The 22,240-nt window shown below is 39.6% G+C and overlaps 1 protein-coding gene across 5 annotated transcripts in view; it reads right to left on the bottom strand.

The window, feature by feature from the left end:
* Positions 1-12,671: 12,671 nt before the first annotated feature.
* LOC131232729 (uncharacterized) overlaps positions 12,672-22,240 on the bottom strand; it is a 47,840-nt gene continuing 38,271 nt past the window's right edge. The window contains exons 36-51 of one of the 5 annotated variants that reach the window (XM_058229176.1): positions 19,266-19,392; positions 19,077-19,180; positions 18,845-18,982; positions 18,643-18,726; positions 18,108-18,254; positions 17,872-18,009; positions 17,631-17,678; positions 17,359-17,505; positions 17,225-17,286; positions 16,620-16,773; positions 16,255-16,446; positions 16,061-16,165; positions 15,606-15,740; positions 14,207-14,455; positions 13,273-13,374; positions 12,672-13,077 (exon numbers count right to left, since the gene is read on the bottom strand). In XM_058229176.1, coding sequence (XP_058085159.1) covers positions 12,928-13,077; positions 13,273-13,374; positions 14,207-14,455; positions 15,606-15,740; positions 16,061-16,165; positions 16,255-16,446; positions 16,620-16,773; positions 17,225-17,286; positions 17,359-17,505; positions 17,631-17,678; positions 17,872-18,009; positions 18,108-18,254; positions 18,643-18,726; positions 18,845-18,982; positions 19,077-19,180; positions 19,266-19,392 — 2,082 coding nt within the window. In that variant the 3' untranslated portion in view covers positions 12,672-12,927. Of the gene's footprint in view, positions 13,078-13,272; positions 13,375-14,206; positions 14,456-15,605; positions 15,741-16,060; positions 16,207-16,254; positions 16,447-16,534; positions 16,774-17,224; positions 17,287-17,358; positions 17,506-17,630; positions 17,679-17,871; positions 18,010-18,107; positions 18,255-18,642; positions 18,727-18,844; positions 18,983-19,076; positions 19,181-19,265; positions 19,393-22,240 lie in introns of those variants that run through there. The other 4 variants (XM_058229177.1, XM_058229179.1, XR_009164922.1 and 1 more) reach the window with 4 other exon arrangements.

Genomic DNA, 22,240 nt, shown 5'->3' with positions numbered 1-22,240 from the left:
TGACCGTGAGTGATCCCACTTCCCAGCACTGCCCACATACTTGAAATCGGGGATGGGGAACCCAATGGGATCAAGGATCACGGGATCCTGGCCTCGCAACTAGTTGAGGGCAATGATACGTGGGGTGTACCAGTTTCTCCAATTTGCTGGATGAACGGAATTAACTAAATACTCGGCTAACATTATTCACGCATCGTATTAGATAGAATTTGGCGACTCGGCAGTTGAAGCGCAATGAGGGAGTGTTGGTCATGAGCGATCGTTAGACGAAGTCGCTCGAGGGAGTGTTGTTACAAGGTCATGCATCATATCATAATACATGCATATGCATTAACAAGACTATTTAGGGATCTGTGAATGTATGTCTTTCATTAAATTCATCATATAATTGCTGCTAGTTGTAACTTAAGACTAATAGTAACCACTGAGTTAGTTACTCACTCCCACTTTGGGACGTTGTTTTAAAACACCAACCAGACCCTTTACTAGATGCAGGTGAGGCAGAGCTCGACGAGCCGAGCGAGGTGAGCAAGGATAGAGAAGAGGAGCTTCCCTGCTTCCAGACTTTCAGCGGATCCTTTTAGTTTGAGTTCGGGCTACCGCGGAGTATGGACTAGGGCCCTAGTCGATTTGAGTCATGTATGGGTGGGACTAATTCCCTATTTAGATGATTTTAGATTCGTGGTTTAGATATTTTTATATTTAGTAGCAATTGATACTACTTTATGACGTACTTATGCTTCATACCTTGCTAAATCCTCCATTGTTTATGAGATCATCCAAATGTAATTAAAATATGAAGCCCATTAGGGCATCCATGGCACTTGGGAATTCGGGAGCCAAGTTCTTACACGGCCCCTGAAAATTCGGAGTGTTACATATGGTCACACAGAACTCGATGAAGGTAAAAGCAAATGTCAACTTAATACAAACTTTTTATGACCCATGGGAAGTTTTAAATGGCCAATCACCTGTTTACTGTAGTGTAGTCCACCTGAGATTTATATCTACTTTATTTTTGGGCTCATAACTTAATATGAGCTTCAAAAAATGGATGGCATGGATACACTAGTATACATCAAGGTAGGTCCCAAAGTCAAGACCGTACCTTGTTGGGGTGAGCCAAGGGCCGCACCTAACCCACTCCCCAAAAATATAGTTAAAAAGAGAAAAACATGACCAAGGGTTCAAATCGTTGCTAATCGGACAATTGACATTGTATAATTGATTTTGGGTCATGTCCAAAAATGGTTGGTCTATGATCCCGGATGCCTTGGATTGTGAGCATGCTGTTGTCTAATATCTTAAATCTGTATGTAATAGGATCTGTCGGTGCCAATGATAAACCGCTCGATCCCAATGAGAAAATATGAAAAAATCATATTTGATTGTTGGACAATTTTAAAAGGTGGTACTCGATGGCATCAGAGGATCTTCGATGTTATTGACTGGTCTTCGATGTCTGTTGATGCCACCGATGGTCTCATCGAGCTTACACGCAGAGTTGTATAAGTGTGCGATTTGTTTTCTATTCCGGTTGGGTAGTACATATATCGGGTGTAATCGGAATTAGGGAGAGGATTAGGGTTTTCTAAGGTGTTTTAAAGGGTTCAAGGATATATCTAGGGTTTCAAAGGAGACTTGAAAGTTGTTCGAATCGGTAAGATCTATTCTCTTGTAATTTTTCTTTCATAGTGTATTATTTGTCACTTTATGTCGTGGTTTTCTCACACAAGGGTTTTTTCATATTAAATTTGGATTGTCTTCTTATTAAGTTTGTTTGTATGATTGCTATTACTTTGCTTGATTCTGATCTGTGTGTTTTAGTGAGTCCCAACAAAGTAGTGTCAAAGCTAACATTGTGAAGTAAATCGAATTTAAAAGTAATGTATTAATAGCATATAACATGAAGTTCGATGTAGATAAGTATTCCAATAAAAATAACTTTGAACTATAGAAAGTTAAGATAAATGGCATCTTAATTTAGCAGGGATTGAAAAATGTACGCCTTGAAAAGCGACCGAAATTTATGAAAGAAGAAGAATGGAACAAGTTAGATAAGAATGCCAATATCTCAATCGAATATCATGAGAGAGAATACTGCAGCTGATACATGGGCAAAGTTAAAGAACATATATGCGAAGAAGTCTCTTGAAAATCGCTTCTATCTAAAAGTACAATTGTTCAATCTACATATGGCTGAGGGGGGTTGACATTAAGGCCCACATCAGTAACTTCAATAGGCTTGTTTGCAAATTGTTGGATGTGAATAAAACGTTGAAAGATGAAGATTGAGCATGTTTTCTGTTGAATTCTCTTCCAAAACCGTACGAGTCGTTTAAAGACTCTTTATGCATCGGTAGGATAACCATTAATGTTGATATTGTTATATCAACACTTCGGTCAAAGGTGAAGCCATAATGAGGACGGGGTATGCACAAGAAGAGACGACGAAGTTATAATGGAAGACAATTAGAGATGGTACTGGTAAAGGAACAATAGAGACTGAAGATTGAAGACATAGTGAATATTATTGTCTAATATCTTAAATCTGTTTGTAATAGGGTCTGACAATTTCATCGACAAACTGCTCAATTCCATCAAAAAAATTCAAAATAAAAAAATATATATATATATCATATTTGATTGTTAGACAGTTTTGAAAGTTGTTACTCGATGGAATCGAAAAATCTTCAATGTCATTAACTGGTCTTCAATGTTTATTGATTAATACCATTGAAGGTTCCATTAAGCGCACATGCAAAGTTGCGTAAGTGCACGATTTTTTTCTACTCCAGTAGTGTAATTGAAATTGGGGAGATGATTAGAGTTTTTTAAGGGGTTCTAGATAGTTTAAGGGCATAACTAAAGTTTCAAAGGAGATTCAAGGATGGTTCCAATCGGTAAAACGTAGCATCTTTTGTAATTTCGCTTTTATAATACATTAATTGCCAATTTGTGTCTTGATTTTTTTCCAACGAAGGTATTTTCACTTAAAATTTGAATCGCCTTTTTATTAAATGTGTTCGTACTATTGATATTACTTCGATTGATTTGTTCAGTGTTTCCGAGTCCAGCACATGCACAACAGGTGTGAAGTTGGCGTATGCTGCACATTGTAATCTGAAATCCAGTGGGCACCGTACGCATGGTTATGTAGTATTGATCACGGACGTGCTCATACGGAGGAGATGAAATTAGTGCTTTAATTATAGTTAGGTTACGGTCACCTTTTCCCTGTCTGTACTGCTTAACATGAAAACAGCAAGCGCTACTAACATGCGCCATGGGTGAACGATTAGTAATACCACGGACACCTTCCAGCCCCTCCCTGCAATGGCCTACAAGTAACATATGGGCCACATGATCATCGAGATTAACAATCCGCTAGGCAGCTTTTTAAAGTTCAATGTTTTGAAGTGGGGTCCAATACTTCGACGATCCAGATCACTTATAATGTACTTTAAAATGTTACGTTCGCAGCCATTCCACTACAAGTGCCAACCTTGCATACGAGCAGGACATCTGAGCCAGCCACGTATAAGGTGGGGCCCACCCTGTAGATAATCTCGCCAATCACTCTATGCTATTCAACTATCAGGCAGATCACACATGTAAGGGGTCGTTTGGCACCGTGGATTTGAGGAGTTTCAAATCCCCTCTTGTTTGGCAGCATAGTTTAAATGGGATTTGGTGGAAGTGGGATTCACGATCCCACGGATCTTTGGCATGTGTGTTTGGGAATCAACGCAAGCCCTTCTTGGAATCAATGCCAGGGCAAAGGTTGCTACCATCCTACTTATTAAGGTTTTATGTAGCTAGTGGTCGGCTAATGTAAGGACGTCACCATATTATGTGGGCCCCACTATGATGTATGTTTTGTATCCACACCGTCCATTCATTTTGAAATATCATTTTAGGGCATGAACCAAAGAATGAGGCAGATTAAAATATGTAGTGGACCCCACCACAGAAAACAGTGGGGAGAGTGATTCCCACCGTTGAAACTATCCTAAGGCCCACCATAATGTTTATTTGAAATCCAACCTGTTTAAAAGTTACAAAAGACATGAGATAAGGGAAAACACAAATACGAGCTTGATCTAAAACTTTTGTGGCCTTTAGAAGTTTTTAATGGTGGGCGTCACTGTCCCCACTGTTTTCTGTGCTGGGGTCCACTGGATCTTTGGATTTAACTCATTCTTTGGATATTGCCCTAAAATTATCTTTCCAAACGGATGGAAGGTGTGGATACAAAACATACGTCATGATGGGCCCACGGAACTTGGTGACGTCACTCCAGTAGCGAGTTTTGTGCCCACAGTTTATCTGGGTGATAATAACCCTGTGAACGGTTTGGATGGAATATAAACAGTCGGCTCCACGAAGGTTTCAACGGTGGACGTTTTTATTCCAACTGTTCCGTTTGGTGTGGCCCACCTGAGTTTTGGATCTGAGTGATTTTAAAGACCTGTCCTGCCGTGTCTTTAAAAACAGACGAACGGAATGGATTTGGCACAGACAATTCTGTGGACCCCACGCAGCGCATATATATATATATATGGAAAAGGTACCATGTGCTCGACCTCACAATTAGCTCCCATAAGGTCGAGCTGTGTGGGCCCCACCGTGATGCGTGTCGACTATCAACACCGTGCATTTGATGGGTACCCTCTAAATTATGGGATATCCCAAAAATCAGCCATATACGAAACTCAGGTGGGCCATGGCATCTTAAATCATGTGAAACACCGTTAAAACATATAAAAGTACTTGGTGGGGCCCACCTGAGTTTTGAATGCTGCTGAAACTTGGTCTGAACCCTCATGCAAGTGGGACACACATAATGGATGGGCTGTATTTACAAATCACATCTCAGTGGGCCCAAAAAACTGATTATGAATGTTTTAATGGTGCACGGCCCCTCCCCACTTCTGTATGTGGTGTGGCCCACATAAGTCACGGATTGACTTGATTTTTGAGACTTAGGCCCACGATGGAATGGTGCATCTGACTATGGGTTAGATGTTCAACTGTTAGTCATAGAGTGACAGTACTTGTTTCAATTTTCTTGGATGGATGATGAATGTATTTGCGAATGTAAATAAAAATAAAGAACTTATATATATATATATATATATATATATATATATATATGTGTGTGTGTGTGTGTGTGTGTGTGTGTGTGTGTGTGGAAAAGGTACCATGCGCTCGACCTCACTATTAGCTCCCGTGAGGTTGAGCGTGTGGGCCCCACCGTGATGCGTGTCGACCATCAACACCGTGCATTTGATGGGTACCCTCTAAATTATGAGATATCCCAAAAATCAGCTATATAAGGAACTGAAGTGGGCTATACCATCTAAAATCATGTGAAACATCGTTAAAACATATAAAAGCACTTGGTGGGGCCCACCTGAGTTTTGAATGTTGCTGAAACTTAATCTGAACCCTCATGCAAGTGAGACACACATAATAGATGGGCTGGATTTGCAAACCACATCTCGGTGGGCCCAAAAAATGAATTATAAATGTTTTAATGGTGCACGGCCCCTCCCCACTTCTGTATGTGGTGTGGCCCACACAAGTCACGAATTGACTTGATTTTTGAGGTGTAGGCCTACGATGGAATGGTGCATCTTACTGATGGGGTAGATGTTCGAAACGCATCACGATGGAGCCCACGTAGCTCGACCTCATGGGACGGTCCCATCAACTGGAGGGCATAGTACCTTTTCCTATATATATAGAGTCATGCTCCCCTGCGCACCTACGCATGTGCGCACCTTTGCACACGTGTCATGGGAGTCTAATCTGAACGGTCCATGTGATATAGAATCCCATGAAACCTCATGTGACAAATTTTCACCCTGATCTAAAATTCTGGTGGGCCATAGCAAAGAGAAATGCAAATCAATGGAGGAAACTGTTTTCATTTTTCATGGGCCATCAAAGTTTTAGATCAAAGTAAAAGTTGGGCTCGGGAGGTTTCACGAGGTGCTGCTTCATATGAACAGTTCAGATTTTGGATCCACATCACGTAGGATGACCTCACGGGAAGTTCCCATGAGGTCAACCTCACAGTACCATTTCCAATATATATATATATATATATATATATATATATATATATATATATATATATATATATATAGAAAAGGTACTATGCGCTCGACCTCATGATAAGCTCCTGTGAGTTCGAGCTGTGTGGGCCCCACCGTGATGCGTGTCGACCATCAACACCGTGCATTTGATGGGTCTCCTCTAAATTATGGGATATCCCAAAAATCAGCCAGAACTAAGGTGGGCCATACCATCTAAAATCATGTGAAGACACTGTTAAAACATATAAAAGCACTTAGTGGGGCCACCTGAGTTTTGAATGCTGCTGAAACTTAGTCTGAACCCTCATCCAAGTGGGACACACATAATGGATGGGCTGGATTTGCAAACCACATCTCGGTGGGCCCAAAAAATTATTATGAATGTTTTAATGGTGCATGGCCCCTCCCCACTTCTGTACGTGGTGTGGCACACAAAAGTCACAGATTGACTTATTTTTGAGACATAGGCCCACGGTGGAATGGTGCATCTGATTGATGGGGTAGATGTTCGAAACGCATCACGGTGGGGCCCACACAGCTCGACCTCATGGGACGGACTCGTGAGGTCGAGCGCATGATACTTTTCTCATATATATATATATATATATATATATATATATATATATCCGCTCCCTTCCTTTTGGGTCTGGCACAGCAAGTCGCAGGCTTTACAAAGTACAAACAATGGACTCTCTTTTGCATTGAATCCTCCGACGTGATGACAGCTGGGGATTTAAAAGCATTACGGTACCACCACAGCCCGGGGGTACCGGAGATTCTCTGGGGACCACATAAACTTCATATCCGATCCATCCCGTACATCGGATTCTACCTACTGTTTCCACCGTAGTACAGACCACCTGAGTTTTCATTTATGTAGATTTTTGTGGCTCCATGCAATAAAGCCGAGGGTAATCGTTCTGATGGACTGAGTGGATCTGAATCTCAGTTGACGTAAACCCCAAAACGGATCCCGTACCACTGCAGCTACTGGTGATACTGTACCATATGAGCGCACCTCAAAGCACGGCAGCGAATGAGATGAGATCCCGGTCTCACCCAAGACCGTGCGGCCTTTACCATGTGGTTACCGTGGGGCCCACCTTGATGTATGTATTATGTATCCACGCCGTCCATCCGTTTTTTCAGATCATTTTAGGGTATTGTTCCAAAAATTAAGAAGATCCAATTATCAAGTATAACATAACATAAGAAACAGTGGTGATTGACGATTAAATGGGCAACAAAAGCTTTGGATCAAGCTGATTTTTTCCCCTTCATCCAGGCTCATGTGACCTTATCATTATCAACAGATTGGATGGTAAATAAAACCTACATACACATTAATGTATGTATTAAGAAATTTTTAATGGTGGAGGGGTCAATCACCACTATTTCTCAAGGTATGGTTCACCTGATAATTTGGAATAATGCCGTGAAATGACGTGGAAAAAGGATGGACGGCATGAATACATGATACTCCACGGTAAGGGACGGACCGTATTGGGTGAGTCTCGTGTCAAGCACGGGGTTTTAAAGCGGACGCGGTTTGGCTAGGGACCACAGCATCAGCCAGCTCAGCTGATGTCAAAGTTCCGTGGCCCTGATGTTTGTGTTTTATCCACGTCATTTATCCATTTTTCTAGCTTATTTTAATGCATGAGCCCAAAAATGAGGGCTCAGGTGGACCACACAATGGGAAAAAGTAGAAGATTGAATGCTTACCGTTGAAAACTTTTTGAGGGTACCTGAAGTTTTTTATTAATCTGATATTTGTTTGCTCCCTTCATCCAGGTTTGTGTGACTTCGTCAACGAATTGGATGGCAAATAAACATTACAGTGGGCATTAATAAGTTTTAAACGGTGGATGTTCAGTAACACTATTTTCCTATGGTACGGTGATTAACGCATTTTAGGCTCATAAATCATAATGTAAAATAAGTTGGAAAAATGGATGGACGACTGGCTGGCTGGCTGGCTGGTGTTGGGTCACTAACCAACAAAGCGTCCCCCGTTCATTGAGACTTTGTTTACCTGGCAGTGCGTGAAGGGGCCACAGTGATGAATCCGTCACTATCCACACCCTCCTTTCATTTTAAAGCTTCTTATAATGCATGAATCCAAAATCAAAACATATCCAGAGCTCAAGTGAACCACATCACAAGAAATAGTGGGGATAATCATTGTCCCACTGCTATTTGTGGTGTGGTGGAGTTGAGATTTTGATATGACTCATTTTTTGTTTCGTGCAATAAACTGATCTCACCAAAAGGATGAACGGTGTGGATATAACAAATACATCATTGTGAGGACGTGAAAAATTTTGATTTCCTTTGAACTGTTCGTACAACTCGTGGATCGGGAGCGTCACCGTTCGTCTTCGACGCGGATTAGCTACTGACAGGATAAGTAGCGAGACTGGCTACTGAAGTGACGTCACCGAGTTCTTTGGGCGCACTATGATATATGTGTTGTATCCACACCGTTCATACATTTGGAGATATCATTTTAGGGCATGAGCCAAAGAATGAGGCAGATCCAAAGCTGTAGTTGGCCCCACCACATAGAATAGTGGGGAGAGTGATGCCCACCATTGAAAGTTTCCTAAAGCCCACCTTGATGCTTATTTGAAATCCAACCTGTTCACAATTTAACACAGACATGAAAGAAGGGAAAAAAACAAATACTAGATTGATCGAAATCTTTTGTGGCCTTTAGAAGTTTTTAATGGTGGTACGTCACTCTCCCCACTGTTTTCTGTGGTGGAGTCCACTAGAGCTTTGGATTTGACTTATTCTTTGGATATTACCCTAAAATTAAATCTCTAAATCGATGGACGGTGTGGATACAAAACATACATCATAGTGGGGCCCACATAACTTAGTGACGTCACTCACGCCAGTAGGGTCGGTGGTGTGAGTGTTACCCTCACCGTGGGGGCCACATCGATGATGTGTTGTATATCCACGCGTCTATCCTTTTTGCCTCCAGCCCATCGTAGGACAGTCCCACGAATTCAGCGTATCCAAATCTCAGGTGGACCACGCCACAGGAGACAGTAGTGTTTGAGTGCCTCACCAATAAAAATTCCAAAGAGCCAGTCCTAATATATATTCGTCGTTCAACTTATTGATGATGGCAAGAAGATCTGGGTAAAGTAAAAACTATAAAGATCAGTTTGATACAAAACTTTTGTGGCTTATAAAAGGTTTTTATCAATAATTTTTTTATTGTTTCTAGTCGTATGATCTACTTAAATTTAGATCTTCTTAGGATATTGGATCGTATCCTAAAATAAGATGGAAAAATATACGAACGTCAGGGATATTAAAAAGAGGAAACAAAAAAATAAACATCAGCCCACACGTACCCGGGTAACAGCTAATCCGCTCCGAAGATGGAGGTAAAGCATCGACAGAAATAGAAGTACAGCATACATGCGATTGGTCCATGGGGCTGTCAGCATGTCCACTCACGTCTGCTGGCATTCATTCACATGTCCACTCACGTCTGCTTGCATTCATTCACATTTATTCATTGGTGATGTGTTTTTTTTTTTTTTTTTTTTTCCTGTTAGCTTGTGAGTACACCCGCTGTCATTTCACACTTCACTGTTAGCCACCTCATCAAGGGAATCGATACTGATACTCTGTCAGTGTGATGGATGATACTCAGGCAGTTAGTAATTCAAACTAGACCGTCCGAATTATAGGCACCATTTTAAGATGAATCTCGAACAAGAAATGATTTTTATTGGGTTATCTAAATATTAAATTTCTGGCCATTTATTGGACGGTTAAATTGAAAAGTATCCAATGATCTTATTAGGAAAAACAGGTGTTCACGGATCAAAGAGGTTAGGATTGTTTAACCAAAATTTTAGGTGATTACTCAATTAGTAAGTTTAATTTGAGTTGTTATGTGCCACCTGTACCATTTCTGCCTGCGTATCAAGCATCATACCAAGAGAGAGTATCAAATAACACCCTTTGCGCGAATAGATTCTCACCTGTTGCAATAGAATAAGGCGGAAATGTAGCAATTGGATTTTGGTTTGATTCAATGGCCCAGACCATTCACGTCTCCTCTTGGATGGGGATGCCCCAAACAATTCTCAGATTGAAATTTTAAACATATACAGAATGCGGTGACCGTCCATATTCAAGCAAAAGAGCCAACTAATCAAAGGCTCGAAGTAATCCAATGTAGTATCTTCTTCTTTTTTTTCGGTTGTCCATACACCATACAAAGTGAGACTCATCGTATAAAGGATCTGGGTCATTGGAATGTGACCCAGATTCAAAAGCCAAAGTCTCTCATTGCAGTAGGTGGGAATGTATTCTAGAAAACCTCTTCGTTATAAATAATTGACAGCCACCTATTTATATCAAAAGCCCATGCGCAGGCCACAGGCAATGCGTGCGCCCTTCATCACGCCCAGTGTACTTTTCCCATTCACCAGGTGGGCCACAAGGTATGAGAATTTCCTACAATAGCTGCTGAAGACAAGCCGCAAAATAAAAGGCTGTGGGTCTACCTTAATGTGTGGTTGCCATCCATTTGAAACGGTCACATTATAACGTGAACCCAAGAATCAGGCTGATCCAGGACTCAAGTGGGCCACAGCATAAGAAAAAGTAGGGTCAGGATGCCTATCATCGAAACCTTTTTGGGACCCACCTAAGTTTTTCAATCAGGTTGATATTTGGTTTTTCGCTTCATCATGGTGAGACACTGAGACTCACCTTATGAACAGGTTATGGTGGGCGTGCCCCAGGAAGGTTTCAATGGGTGTCCTTATATCCCCACTGTTCTGTGTTGCGGGCCACTTTGAGTTCCGGATCAGCCCAATTTTTGGGCTCAGGTACCAACATGAGCTGACACAAATGATAGACAGAGTGGATGTCGAACACAATCACGGTGGACCCCACAGCTTTTTGTTGTACAGGTTCCCCGTTGATGCAGGAAATTCGCATCCGGCCATAAGATATCTTGAGAAAATTACGAGACTGAAAATATTGCGGATTATTCATGAATTTTTTGGACAGAATTTCAGGACTAATTCAAAAGGGTTGTGATTCAAGGAGGGGCCTTCACATGAGAGGGCTGACACGTGGCGAAGGTCCCGACAAAAGGCACACGTGTCAGATATTCCAGCCATTCATAAGATGGGACACGCCATGAACCAAAAAATATATATATATCAGCCCGCTGATTAGGCAGGCCGACTTAACTTGTCCAAGAAAAAAGAAAAATAGACGGTAACAGAGAAAATAAGCCCCGCAGTCGATCTTCACTGGCTAACTTGAGTAGACTACCCTGATTTTTGGTATATGGCAAGTTGGCAACTCAACAGTGAGCACTTCCTGATGAACGCAGTCATATTTATTCCACCCCCAATGAAGGCGCGGATCTTGATACGCATTCCACACCTAATATGATCAATGAATCCTGACGCTTAGCAAAGTTCCACACCTAATATGATCATTGAATCTTGACATCAGGTTAAGTATCAGCACTTCACATGCAATTAGTAAGATAACGTTGGCAGTGAAAACTTGCAAACAAGTAATTCAAAACTTAATTGGCCAGATTATGGTTCCCAATTTAGACGCACCATAAGTTAAAAGTGGATATTCATTGGACAGTTAAAATGAAAAATATCCTGTCTTGTTTCCGCAGCCGTGTGTCCAGGAATCAGCGGTTAGGATTGTTCTACGATTCCAGGTTTAATCAGATTGCTTGCTCAGTAGGCATTTATGGTGCTGAGTAAACTCTGCTAGGTCCAGCGTGAATGTATGTGGTTTATCCACTACGTCCATCCGTTTTTACAGCTCATTTTAGGAGAAGCATATCCAAAGCTCAAGTGAACCACACCACATGAGACGGTAGGAATAATGATTTCCACCGTTGAAACCTTCCTAGGGCCCACTGATGTTTATTTGTCATCCAACCTGTTCACAAGATCACACAGACATGGATGAAGGGAAAAAAAAAAACAAATTTCAGCTTGATCCAAATCTTTTCTGTGGCTCCCATGAATTTTTCAACAGCATACGTTCAGTTCACATTGTTTCCTGTGGTGTGTGCTCCACTTGAGCTTTGGATATGCTTCATTTTTTTTTTGGCTCAAGCCTAAAATTACATTGTTTCCTGTGGTGCGGTCCACTTGAGCTTTGGATATGCTTCATTTTATTTTATTTTTGGCTCAAGCCTAAAATTATCTAGTAAAATGGATGGCCGGAGTGGCTAAAATACATCACTGTGGGCCCCACAGAATTTACTCAGTACACTTGGCTTACTGAGTTACTCGGCACGCAATCCACTTCCGGCTCAGTGTGGGTTCTGAAATTGAGGCAGTTCAGTTTGATCGAGTTGATTTGTGTGGTGGGTATATTTTCTGAGTGTCCAAGAACGATACACTGCAAGAAAGAATAATCAAACCATATTTGGGAATTCTGCTCCTTAGTTAAATTTCCAAAAAAAAAAAAAATCATAAAAGGATGCTCATCGGTCTGCAGAAGCACTTTCTTTCAGATACAAGAGAGTTTCAAATAATTTTAACATGAATGGAAATCATATGACCACTTCTAGATATAGCACCAAACAAGCATTTCACACCAGTCAAAAGAGTTGCAAAATCTGGCCTGATGTGGAGAAGGCCATCCATTGGCATACATAATCTACTCTCTGAATGTAACCACAGACATAAAACCAAACGGAGTAACTACAAACACGACCAAACAGTAATGCTCAACAAACAAAATAACTACAAAATAAATGAATAAAACAAATGATTTACAAAAGCATCCTGCAAGATTTTTAATGGTTGTTGTCAGTGATCCCACCTGGAACCATCCCATCATCCACAGCTTTTGGGCCCCCACATGATCTTGACACTGACTCGAACAGCTTCTCAATCTCAGGCGCACAGTGAGTGAATGCCCGATTCCAGAAATTATATCGTGGGTTCTGCAGAGGCACAGCCAATTGATTTCAATAAATAAAAATAAATCACCCACAATGCGACTAGAATCAAGGAGGACACTGATTCTAGTTCCAGAAAACAAACAAACAAACAAACAAAAAGATACCAACAACTCAGAAGAACAAAAACTCAACATTTGGATTCTCAGCATACTGATGGTTCCAATTATTTTAATTTACCTTGATGAGTTCAATGAAAGTGATGAGAAGACCCCAGGGATGGGGTCGGTTGACAATTAGGCGCTCCAACAACACCCTCGTTATTTGCTCCTGGATGATGTCCTGCAACCATAAATGAATTATAAACAATGAAATATAAGTTAATGCTCATTTTTGGAATGAACAAGCAAAATTGTTTCATACAACATTACTATATACAGTCGGGAATATAATCAGTAACTAAGAATTACAAGAAGAAGCAACCTGCCACAGCCAAACTTCACCAAGTAAGCATTCAAGGCAGGTTTTTTCTTTCTTTCTTAAAAGCAGTTTGATGTATTTTTATTCAATCCTCCACGATTGATCAGCCATTTTAGTAACAATTAACGAATTTCGACAAACATGAAAAGGTAAATAAAATGCAAACTCCTGAAGCTTCAGTTAATTTGGAAATTCAGGCTTTTAACATTTCAAAGATGTGCTAAATAGAAATTTGTCGAATGTTGTACTCAGTAGAAGCTGATCTACATGATTTGATACTAACCCAAACCAGTGTCATCAGTTTCTAGATATGCAGGACCAAAAACCACCACCAGATAATACAAATACTCAAAAGAAGAAGAAGAAAGAAAGAAAGAAAGAAAGAAAGAAAGAAAGTGTTCCTTTGATTTGATTTTAAATGATGATGATCGTGAAGTTTATGGTGGTGGTGGTGGTGATAGAGAACGTCAGGTGGTTTTGTCATTTGTTAGGGCTTCAATCATTCTTCCATTAATTTTGACAGTGATGAAATTTTAAGATCCTCCAGGTTTCATTATTTATCATCATAAAAGAATTATTTGGGTCAGCTTTACGAATCTCCTGTTCTGTGAATCACATTCAAGGAATTCTCATGACGTATGTGTGTAGAGTGAGAGAGAGAGAGAGAGAGTCAAAATATACAGCAAGTGCTCACCTGGGTTGCTTCTGCAAACAAGTAGAGAAGGACAAAGGAGAAGTAATGGGTATGGTTGTTTGGATAGCGCAACTGGTTGGCAACTGCGTTGAGGAAAAGATAGCGTCCTTCTGTATCCAAGTCCCCAATCAAGATCTGGAATATATCCATGGCAGCACCAACTAAAAATATATCCATGGGAGCAGTGTGGGTCATTGGTGGTGCAGGTACATGCTGAGGCGTAGATTTGCTCTGTAGTTGCTGGATAGCCTGCAGTGCTCCGAAACTCAAAGAGTCAAAAGATGTTCTGTTTTCTTCTAGGTGGAAATCCAGTACAACAAAACAGTTCCATGACAATTTTACAAAATCATATCTTTGACTATTGCCACTATGTAAATAACCATAAGGTTGAAGACCAGCGCTATCATAGCCTTATTTAATAATAACAGCTGGCTACAGATGCTACATCCTGCTGCAATTAGCATTATTTCACAATGACATTTGATTTGTTCTGATGCCAACGTGTAGGGAGGACACTTCTAGCAAATTAATGTTATCAGTCTTTCAATCTTGGACAGGTGACCAGAGGATCACCGGTGTTGGCTAAGCCGTCTTTCGATCTTGGCAGGGTGACCAGAGGATCACCCATCGCTGTTGATCTTTTTTTGCCACAATTCCTTCCTAGTGTTCTAGGGAGCAGTGGCCTTTTGATTTGTAGCTTCTTATTTTATTTGTGTGTGGGTGTTGTTGGGTCACCCATCTCTGCTGATCTTTTTGGGCTTTGTTTCTCTTTTTTTGCAGTTTATTCATCAATTTCGAAAAACTTTTAAAAAGAAAAATCATTGAAGGGGATTTTTGGTGGAAAAAAAAAAAAAAAAACTAGAGGGTAATTCATCAGTTCAGAAGCATCTATTTTAATTCCAAAACCAATACCACTTAGGGCATGTTTGGATATATGGAATCCAGGGGAAAAGAAAAAACAATAATTATCCAATGATGATTTCCATTAGAGCTATTAAAACATGGATTCCAATTTTGAGTTCTTGTTTGGATAGCAAGTGGAAATATCATATTCCTCTCAAAATACTCTACTAGTTTCTTGAGGATGGAAAAGTGTAATTATTACTGGGTGCAAACCATCCTTTCTTTGCCATCCAAACAAAAATCGTCGTATCAGAGGCAAACCCCTTTCCGTTTCCATTGTTAGGCATGGAATCCATGGTTTCCAAACATGGCCTTGTGGGAAAACAACCGCAGGTACTTCATCACTTCAGAAGCATTACTTTCAATTACAAAACTTCACAGCAATCTTCTTGCACTAGGTATGTCTAAAATAGGGAGTTTTGAAATTTGTCCTCTTTTGAAAACCTGGAGATGATAATATAAATAAAAGAACCACCAACGGCACAAAAGAAGTTACCTGCATTCCTACGTAAAGCACAAGGGAGTTTATTAGGGGCACATTGTATCGAGTCCCAGCCAGTGCAGCCTCACCCTGAGGAAGCAGTAGTCTCTGCTTCAGCTCTGTTAAGAACGGAGATCCTTGTTGCCTTGTCTGTGGAAATTGCAATGGAAGACAAAAATCAGGAACATATCAGGAGAGCAAAAATACATGCTCCTTACTGGTGGAACATTTTAAACCAGACAAAAGGAAGAACTAAGGTTGCACTGCAACTTCTTCCAGCAACCAAGCCAACTGACTCACCATACTAGGGAGAACAGATGCACAACAAAGGAACACTCACAATGGCTGAAGAATTTATGATAATTGCAACATGCACTTGTATAACAGTATAGCATGGTTTACTATGTAAATATGAAAATAAGAGAATTTCTCAATGTTAGGTAGAGAAAAATAATGACAACTCAAGATACCTTGAGATACTCATCAATGTCAGCCTTAATCTGCTTTGCTTTCAGAGCACCATCAACCTCAGAGAGAATGCGTGGTGATTGGCTGATTTCAGCCAGCAAATCAATCTGCATTCAGGAGAGAAGAAAGATGCTAGCTTAATAGAGAACTATAAAATATTGATTAGGAAGTTCAAACAAAATCGTGATGCAGCCACCTTCAAGTTGGGAGTAGAAGGATCGGGCAGCCTCATGTTTCGTGGGAATGCACTTAGAATAACATTCCGCATTTGAATGCAACTGGGTGGAATCACATCACAGAAGCTGAAATGATAATCACAAAGGAACTCCGGGAAATCATGAAGCAGTACCAACAGGACCCTTAGAGTGCCTTTGTACAGAAAGTGAACCTGCCCACAAGTAATAATAGAGATAAAAATAACAGACTCCACCAGGAAAAAAAAAAAAAAAAACTGATTTCTTTTATACTTTTTTTCCTTTTTTCTTTTTTCTTTTTTGAAGGTAAGGAATTCCATTTACTGCACCGATCACAAGTAAATGTAAAGATAATAACAAGACAAACCGATTCCCCAAGTTCAGCATTCCTCAAGTATGGCTCCATGAATTTGAACAAGTCAACAAGTAGGCGCTGAACCAAAGGCCAACCCTTCTGAGAGTTGATTGTTAGCAATTTTGGCATGAAACTTCTGTGGCTCACCAACTCGAGCCATGCAAAGCTGAAAGAACATCAATCAGATTACCAACCTCACCAAGGAAAACGTAAAGAAAGAACATTTCTCATGCAGAATTAATGAATGATCAGATACATTATAGAACTTGAATACTTAAAAAATTGCAATTTCTAAATTCTAATCACATTCTCCACAATTTCCTGAGACGTGATTAACCTTATGAAATCTTCAAAACGGCAAAAAAACTAGTTATAATGAAGATTCCCCACCATTGAGTCATTTGGCCACAAATCAATAACAGGAAGATGTGATTGGGCATAAGAGGCCAGGATAGGATTCCTATAGTAACACCAGGGCAGGTCCTAGACATGCACACTTCTAGCAGGTAATGGTTCAGGGTCATCCAGATTAAGGTTTGGGGCCAGACACTTTGCAATATTCTCATCAAATCCGCTGTATTAAGTATTGAAAGTAGTAGAAAGAGCAACATGCGAACCTCCAACTGGGAACTTTCAAAGGTTGTAATGCATGGAAAGCATTCGCAAATGCTGTCAAGACCTGATGATACCACAGTTGTGTAAGATGAGGAGCAAGAAGATAATGATGACATAAAGCATGAGTAACACATACCTGAAAGTTGGAACTATCAAGGACAGGGTCAGGGGAACCAAGGTCCAAAAGCCAGTTCAGAAACAATCTGAAATATGCCCTTGGGCTGAAAGCAGCTTTCTTCTCTTCTGCATCCTTTTGGATAACTCTCACAGTCACTGACAAAATCTGCCACATGTCATAATGAGAACACTGTAAGTAACCATAATGGAAGCAGAAGTATAAATTTTATTTTTATTTATTTAAAAAAAAAAAAAACAAAAGAACAAAAAATTTTCCTTGTGTGTTTCAACCTTGGGCAAAAGAAACGCTTTACTTGCTCCCTGGTCCACCGCACAATACTAACAACAACAAAGATAAATGAAGTTACAAATCATCGAATTAATTAAAGCAAACACCTGCTGAGGTTAATGTAACTAGCAACATTTGTTACAACTGAAAGAAATTTCCCATAACCACACACACACACACACACACAAAAAAAAAAAAAAAAGAAAGAGAGAGAGAAGAGAAGAAGAAGAAGAAGATTGCTACCTTTATAACTAAAACCACAAGCTTTGCATACATATCAATAACAGCAAATGAGATATGCTGGACTTGTTGTGGCGTTTGTAGGGACAAAGAGCTTGGATTAATCATGTCAGTGGCCAAACAATTTGCTACAGAAATTTCCTGAAATTATAGGTAGAAAGAGAAGGAAAACTCTTAACAACTGTGAGGGTCTGGAGGATTCTCATGGAAACATAATAAAAACCATGGAAAAAGTTTACCATGAGGATTCGGAAAAAGCGATCCGTGAGATCATCCCCTTTAAGCAACCCACTTTGTTGTAACTGTGAGATATAATGGGTATAAGCTACATCAGTAGTGCCAGGAAGTTCACAAATCCGACACCACTCAGCAAACAGACGAGAAACCTGCAGTTTATTCATACACAAGAATATAAGCATTATCGAGAAAAAACAGCATTGAAAAGAAACATCATTCTTAAGAAGCCAGCCAGTCTATAAACCATTTTCCAATGGAAATTCTCACATGGCTTTTTAATTTCAGTTTTCAATTTCATTTCATAGTATTTTTCATTTTTATTATCATTTTTAAAATTTTAAAAATAAAAAAAATAAAAAACCACTAAAGTTAAAATAAAAATAAATTTTAAAAAATTTGTGAGAATTCTTCTGTTGACATCCATGTGCTAGACACAAGGCATTTCTTACATTTCCTTTTTTCTGGGCATGTTTTCCACATCTAAGCATCACAATAAAAGAAACACATTGAAAATAAAAAGATAGCATTCACAAAAACCTGATCACGAAAACCAGCAGGATCTGGTGTGGCAGACTCAGTATTATAGTCATCCCTGCTAGTCAAGGAACGACCAGAAGCGACCTGTTTCGAACATATACCAAATCAACATTACAACAATCCACATAAGAACCCAGCACATATCTTCAAATGATGAAAGTCAAAGCGATGGACAGAAGAGGCTATCAAGATATCAATGTACCTTTTTGTCCCTAGATTGCCTTGCCTTATCTTCCTTGCCAATAGTAAAACCAGTTGGAGACATCGCATTGGCAGTGGGATTCCTAGCAATCTCAACCAATTGTTGCAAAGACTCTGGCGATCCAGGCCTCATAGCAAGCTGCATAATGAAACCAGTTATTGATCAGAGAGATTGTTAAATACTTATGAGGGTAAATGATAGATCACAACTGGAAAGTGGATATCACATGTACCTTTGCCAATGCATCAATGACATTGTAGAATTCCGAGACACTAACTCCAGGTTCCTGAACCACCAGCGTCTGCAAAAGAGAAATGGCAAACTCCGTGGCAGCTTCTGCAAATGATATGCAAGCTGTTAGCAATGTACCAACCGATAGCATAATTAACACTGATTCCAAATGTGCATTTCCAATACATACTATTCCTTCCCCCATCAATAAGTTTTGCTAGATGTACATTGTACTCTGCAAGGTTTAGTAATTCGGATCGAATAAGGCCAACAGTTATATCTTTGTTGAACTTCCGGTCCTCATCTGAATAAATCACCTGGGGAACAAGATTATAGGCTGGATAAATAAATTGCAGAAGGAGAGAAATTACAACATGAGCACCTTTTTTTCCATCATACTTGTATTGAGTAACAGAAAGGACAAACCTCATCATCATATATAAAGAATCCTCCCACACACCCCTCAGTAACAACTTCCCATATCGCCTTAAGTAATATTCCAGCTGATATGGCATCCCCATCAGATGTTCTCAAGATAGATATACATAGGGAAAATGGAACCAAAAATCAACAATTTGGACATGTTGATGACACAGAAATGGCTTCTCAAGGTAGACACCATACGTTTGACTTGCGTGAAATCAACTGGATTGTTTAGTGATAGGATACAATAGATATTTTGTTTGTTATTCTGATGGCGTGTTGCTTTTTGATACCATGAATCCAATAACAAGGTAGTGTGCAGTACATAGTAGAAATTTTTGGAAATAATAAATGGTATGAATATGAATCTACAAAATTAAAATCATTAAATAATGCATGCATATGATACAAAAAATAAGCTAGCATATAGAATAAAAAATGAGTGGAATGGCGGCACCAATTATGGTGGAACATGATTCATGTAGATAGCCTCAATTAATTGGGATAAGGCTTAGATGATGATGATGATGATGATATATTATAGAAAATGATTCGGTCAAATGTTCCTTGGATAGTATAGCAGAAAGGCGCATAAGGGCCTGTTTGGATTCATTGAAAAAAGTGAAAAGTTATATACGTGGTAATAGCATTTCCGGGTAAGTTGGTGGAAATGAAAACTATTTGTTTTCACATAAATTTTCCTATGGAAATTGGTCTTAATTTTCATTTGGGAATTTTACAAAAATCTACCTACGAATTTACATTCTGGTAGCTTTTTAAACAAGGTTTTCAATAAGCTACATCATTAATTTAAGTATTTATCATTAGAGTACCTTCCACTAGATTTATTGATGGCGGCTTAGGTTGGCCAGGCAAGCAAAGGAGTTGGCGGCTTGAGTGAGCCCCACCGTGATGTTTTTGTGAAATCCACCTCAACCACTAGCTACGTGACTACGTCACACCCCCTATTAGGCCCAAGGCCCAAAACAAATATCCATCGATGATTCAAGTGGACCACATGATCGGTAACAGTGTACAGGACAACACACAACCTCCAAACTGCTTCCATTGGTGTGGCCTTCCTAAATCATAGGTGAGCCTATCTTATGGGCCTGGGCCTAAATTTTGGTGTGGCATCTAATGGTTGAAGTGGATTTCATATAATCATCATGGTGGGCTCGGTAAAAATTAAGGGTGGATGTCTCTCCCAACTATTTCCATTTGTATGGCCCACCTGAATCACAAGTCCAGTCTGATTTTTGGCCATGGACCTAATGTGGGATTACATATCTAATGGTCGGAGTGGATTTCACATATACATCACACTGAGCCCCGTCAAAAAGCAAGGGCAATGTCCCTCTCCCAATTGTTCCAATAAAAGAGACATTTCCACTAATATATTTTAAAAAAGGGAATTTCATAGGATGCCCACCCTTGATCTTTTACAAGGCCCAACGTGATGTGTATGTGAGATCCACTCCGACCATTAATTTGTAATCCTAGGTCATGCCTAGGGCCAAAAAATTAGGTTGACTTGTATTCGGGTGGACCACATCAAAGGAAATATTTGGGAGAGGGACGTCCACCCTTGATTTTTACAGGGCCCACCATGATGATTATATGAAATCCACTAACCATTAGATGTCACACCAAAATTTAGGCCTGCGGCCCAAAAATCATAGGACCATTTGTGATTCAAGTGGGCCACACCAAGAGAAGATTTTTGAAAATGGTATATATATATATATATATATATATATATATATATATATAATGGATTTTATTAAAGGCCCCGCTTGCAAGCAGGGAGATAAAGAATACAAAGAATGAAACCCAAAGAGATTACAACCCTAGAACTGACTCAACACATTCAGGATCAACTTTCAAGAGGGCGACCCATTTAGAAACGGAAACTATAATGGAGACCACCAAAGCCACACGACAGGCAAAATTCGATTCCACATAGCCCCCCAGTGTTGTCAAATCGCATATGCGATCGCATGTGATCAGCATACGTTGTTCGCATATGCGATCGCACAATCGCATATGCCATGGCATATTTTTTTTTAATAATAAAATTTTGAAAAAAGAAAAGAAAAATTCTAAAAATTCTTTAAAAATTAGGAAAAACGTGCTTAATTAATACACATGGTTGGATTGGGTTATTTTGCTTATTTCATTATCGTTTGAGTGTTTCATTAAGTTATATATTTAATTACTTATATTATATTATATAAATTTTAACAAAACAATCAACAAGCTACATTAAAGGAGAATTAATTATTAAAAACTTCGAACAAAGAAATTTTACTGATAAATGGATAACTTGAAACGACTTACAACTTAATTTACAAAAAGGAAGCAAAGCTTATAAAATACAAAAAATAAACATACTTTAAATAATTGTAGAGAGATTAAAGTAAGAGAGAAAGAGTAAGAGATTTAGAGCTTTGGAGTAAATAATAGTGAAAATTGAGGGGATATGAGTGCTTATTTATAGGCAAAAGTTCTCCAAATTGAGAAAATAAAAAATGCTTCCACTCTACCTATTAGGAAATATGCGATCGCATATTGGTCGCATATAAAAGTATGTCATGGCATACTTGCCAAGATCGCATATGCCATCATGGCATATGCGATTCGATCCATAGTATGCGCATATGCGATCGCATTTGACAACAAGCCCTAATATTCCTTGTCACGCCTCCCCCATGCCATGCCCAAAGGAGGTATAACTGAGCC

The sequence above is a fragment of the Magnolia sinica genome, chromosome 18, assembly GCF_029962835.1.
Source record: "Magnolia sinica isolate HGM2019 chromosome 18, MsV1, whole genome shotgun sequence".
Lineage (NCBI taxonomy): Eukaryota > Viridiplantae > Streptophyta > Magnoliopsida > Magnoliales > Magnoliaceae > Magnolia > Magnolia sinica.
The sequence above is the reverse complement of the archived record's forward strand: the minus strand, read 5'-3'. Positions and strand labels throughout refer to the sequence as shown.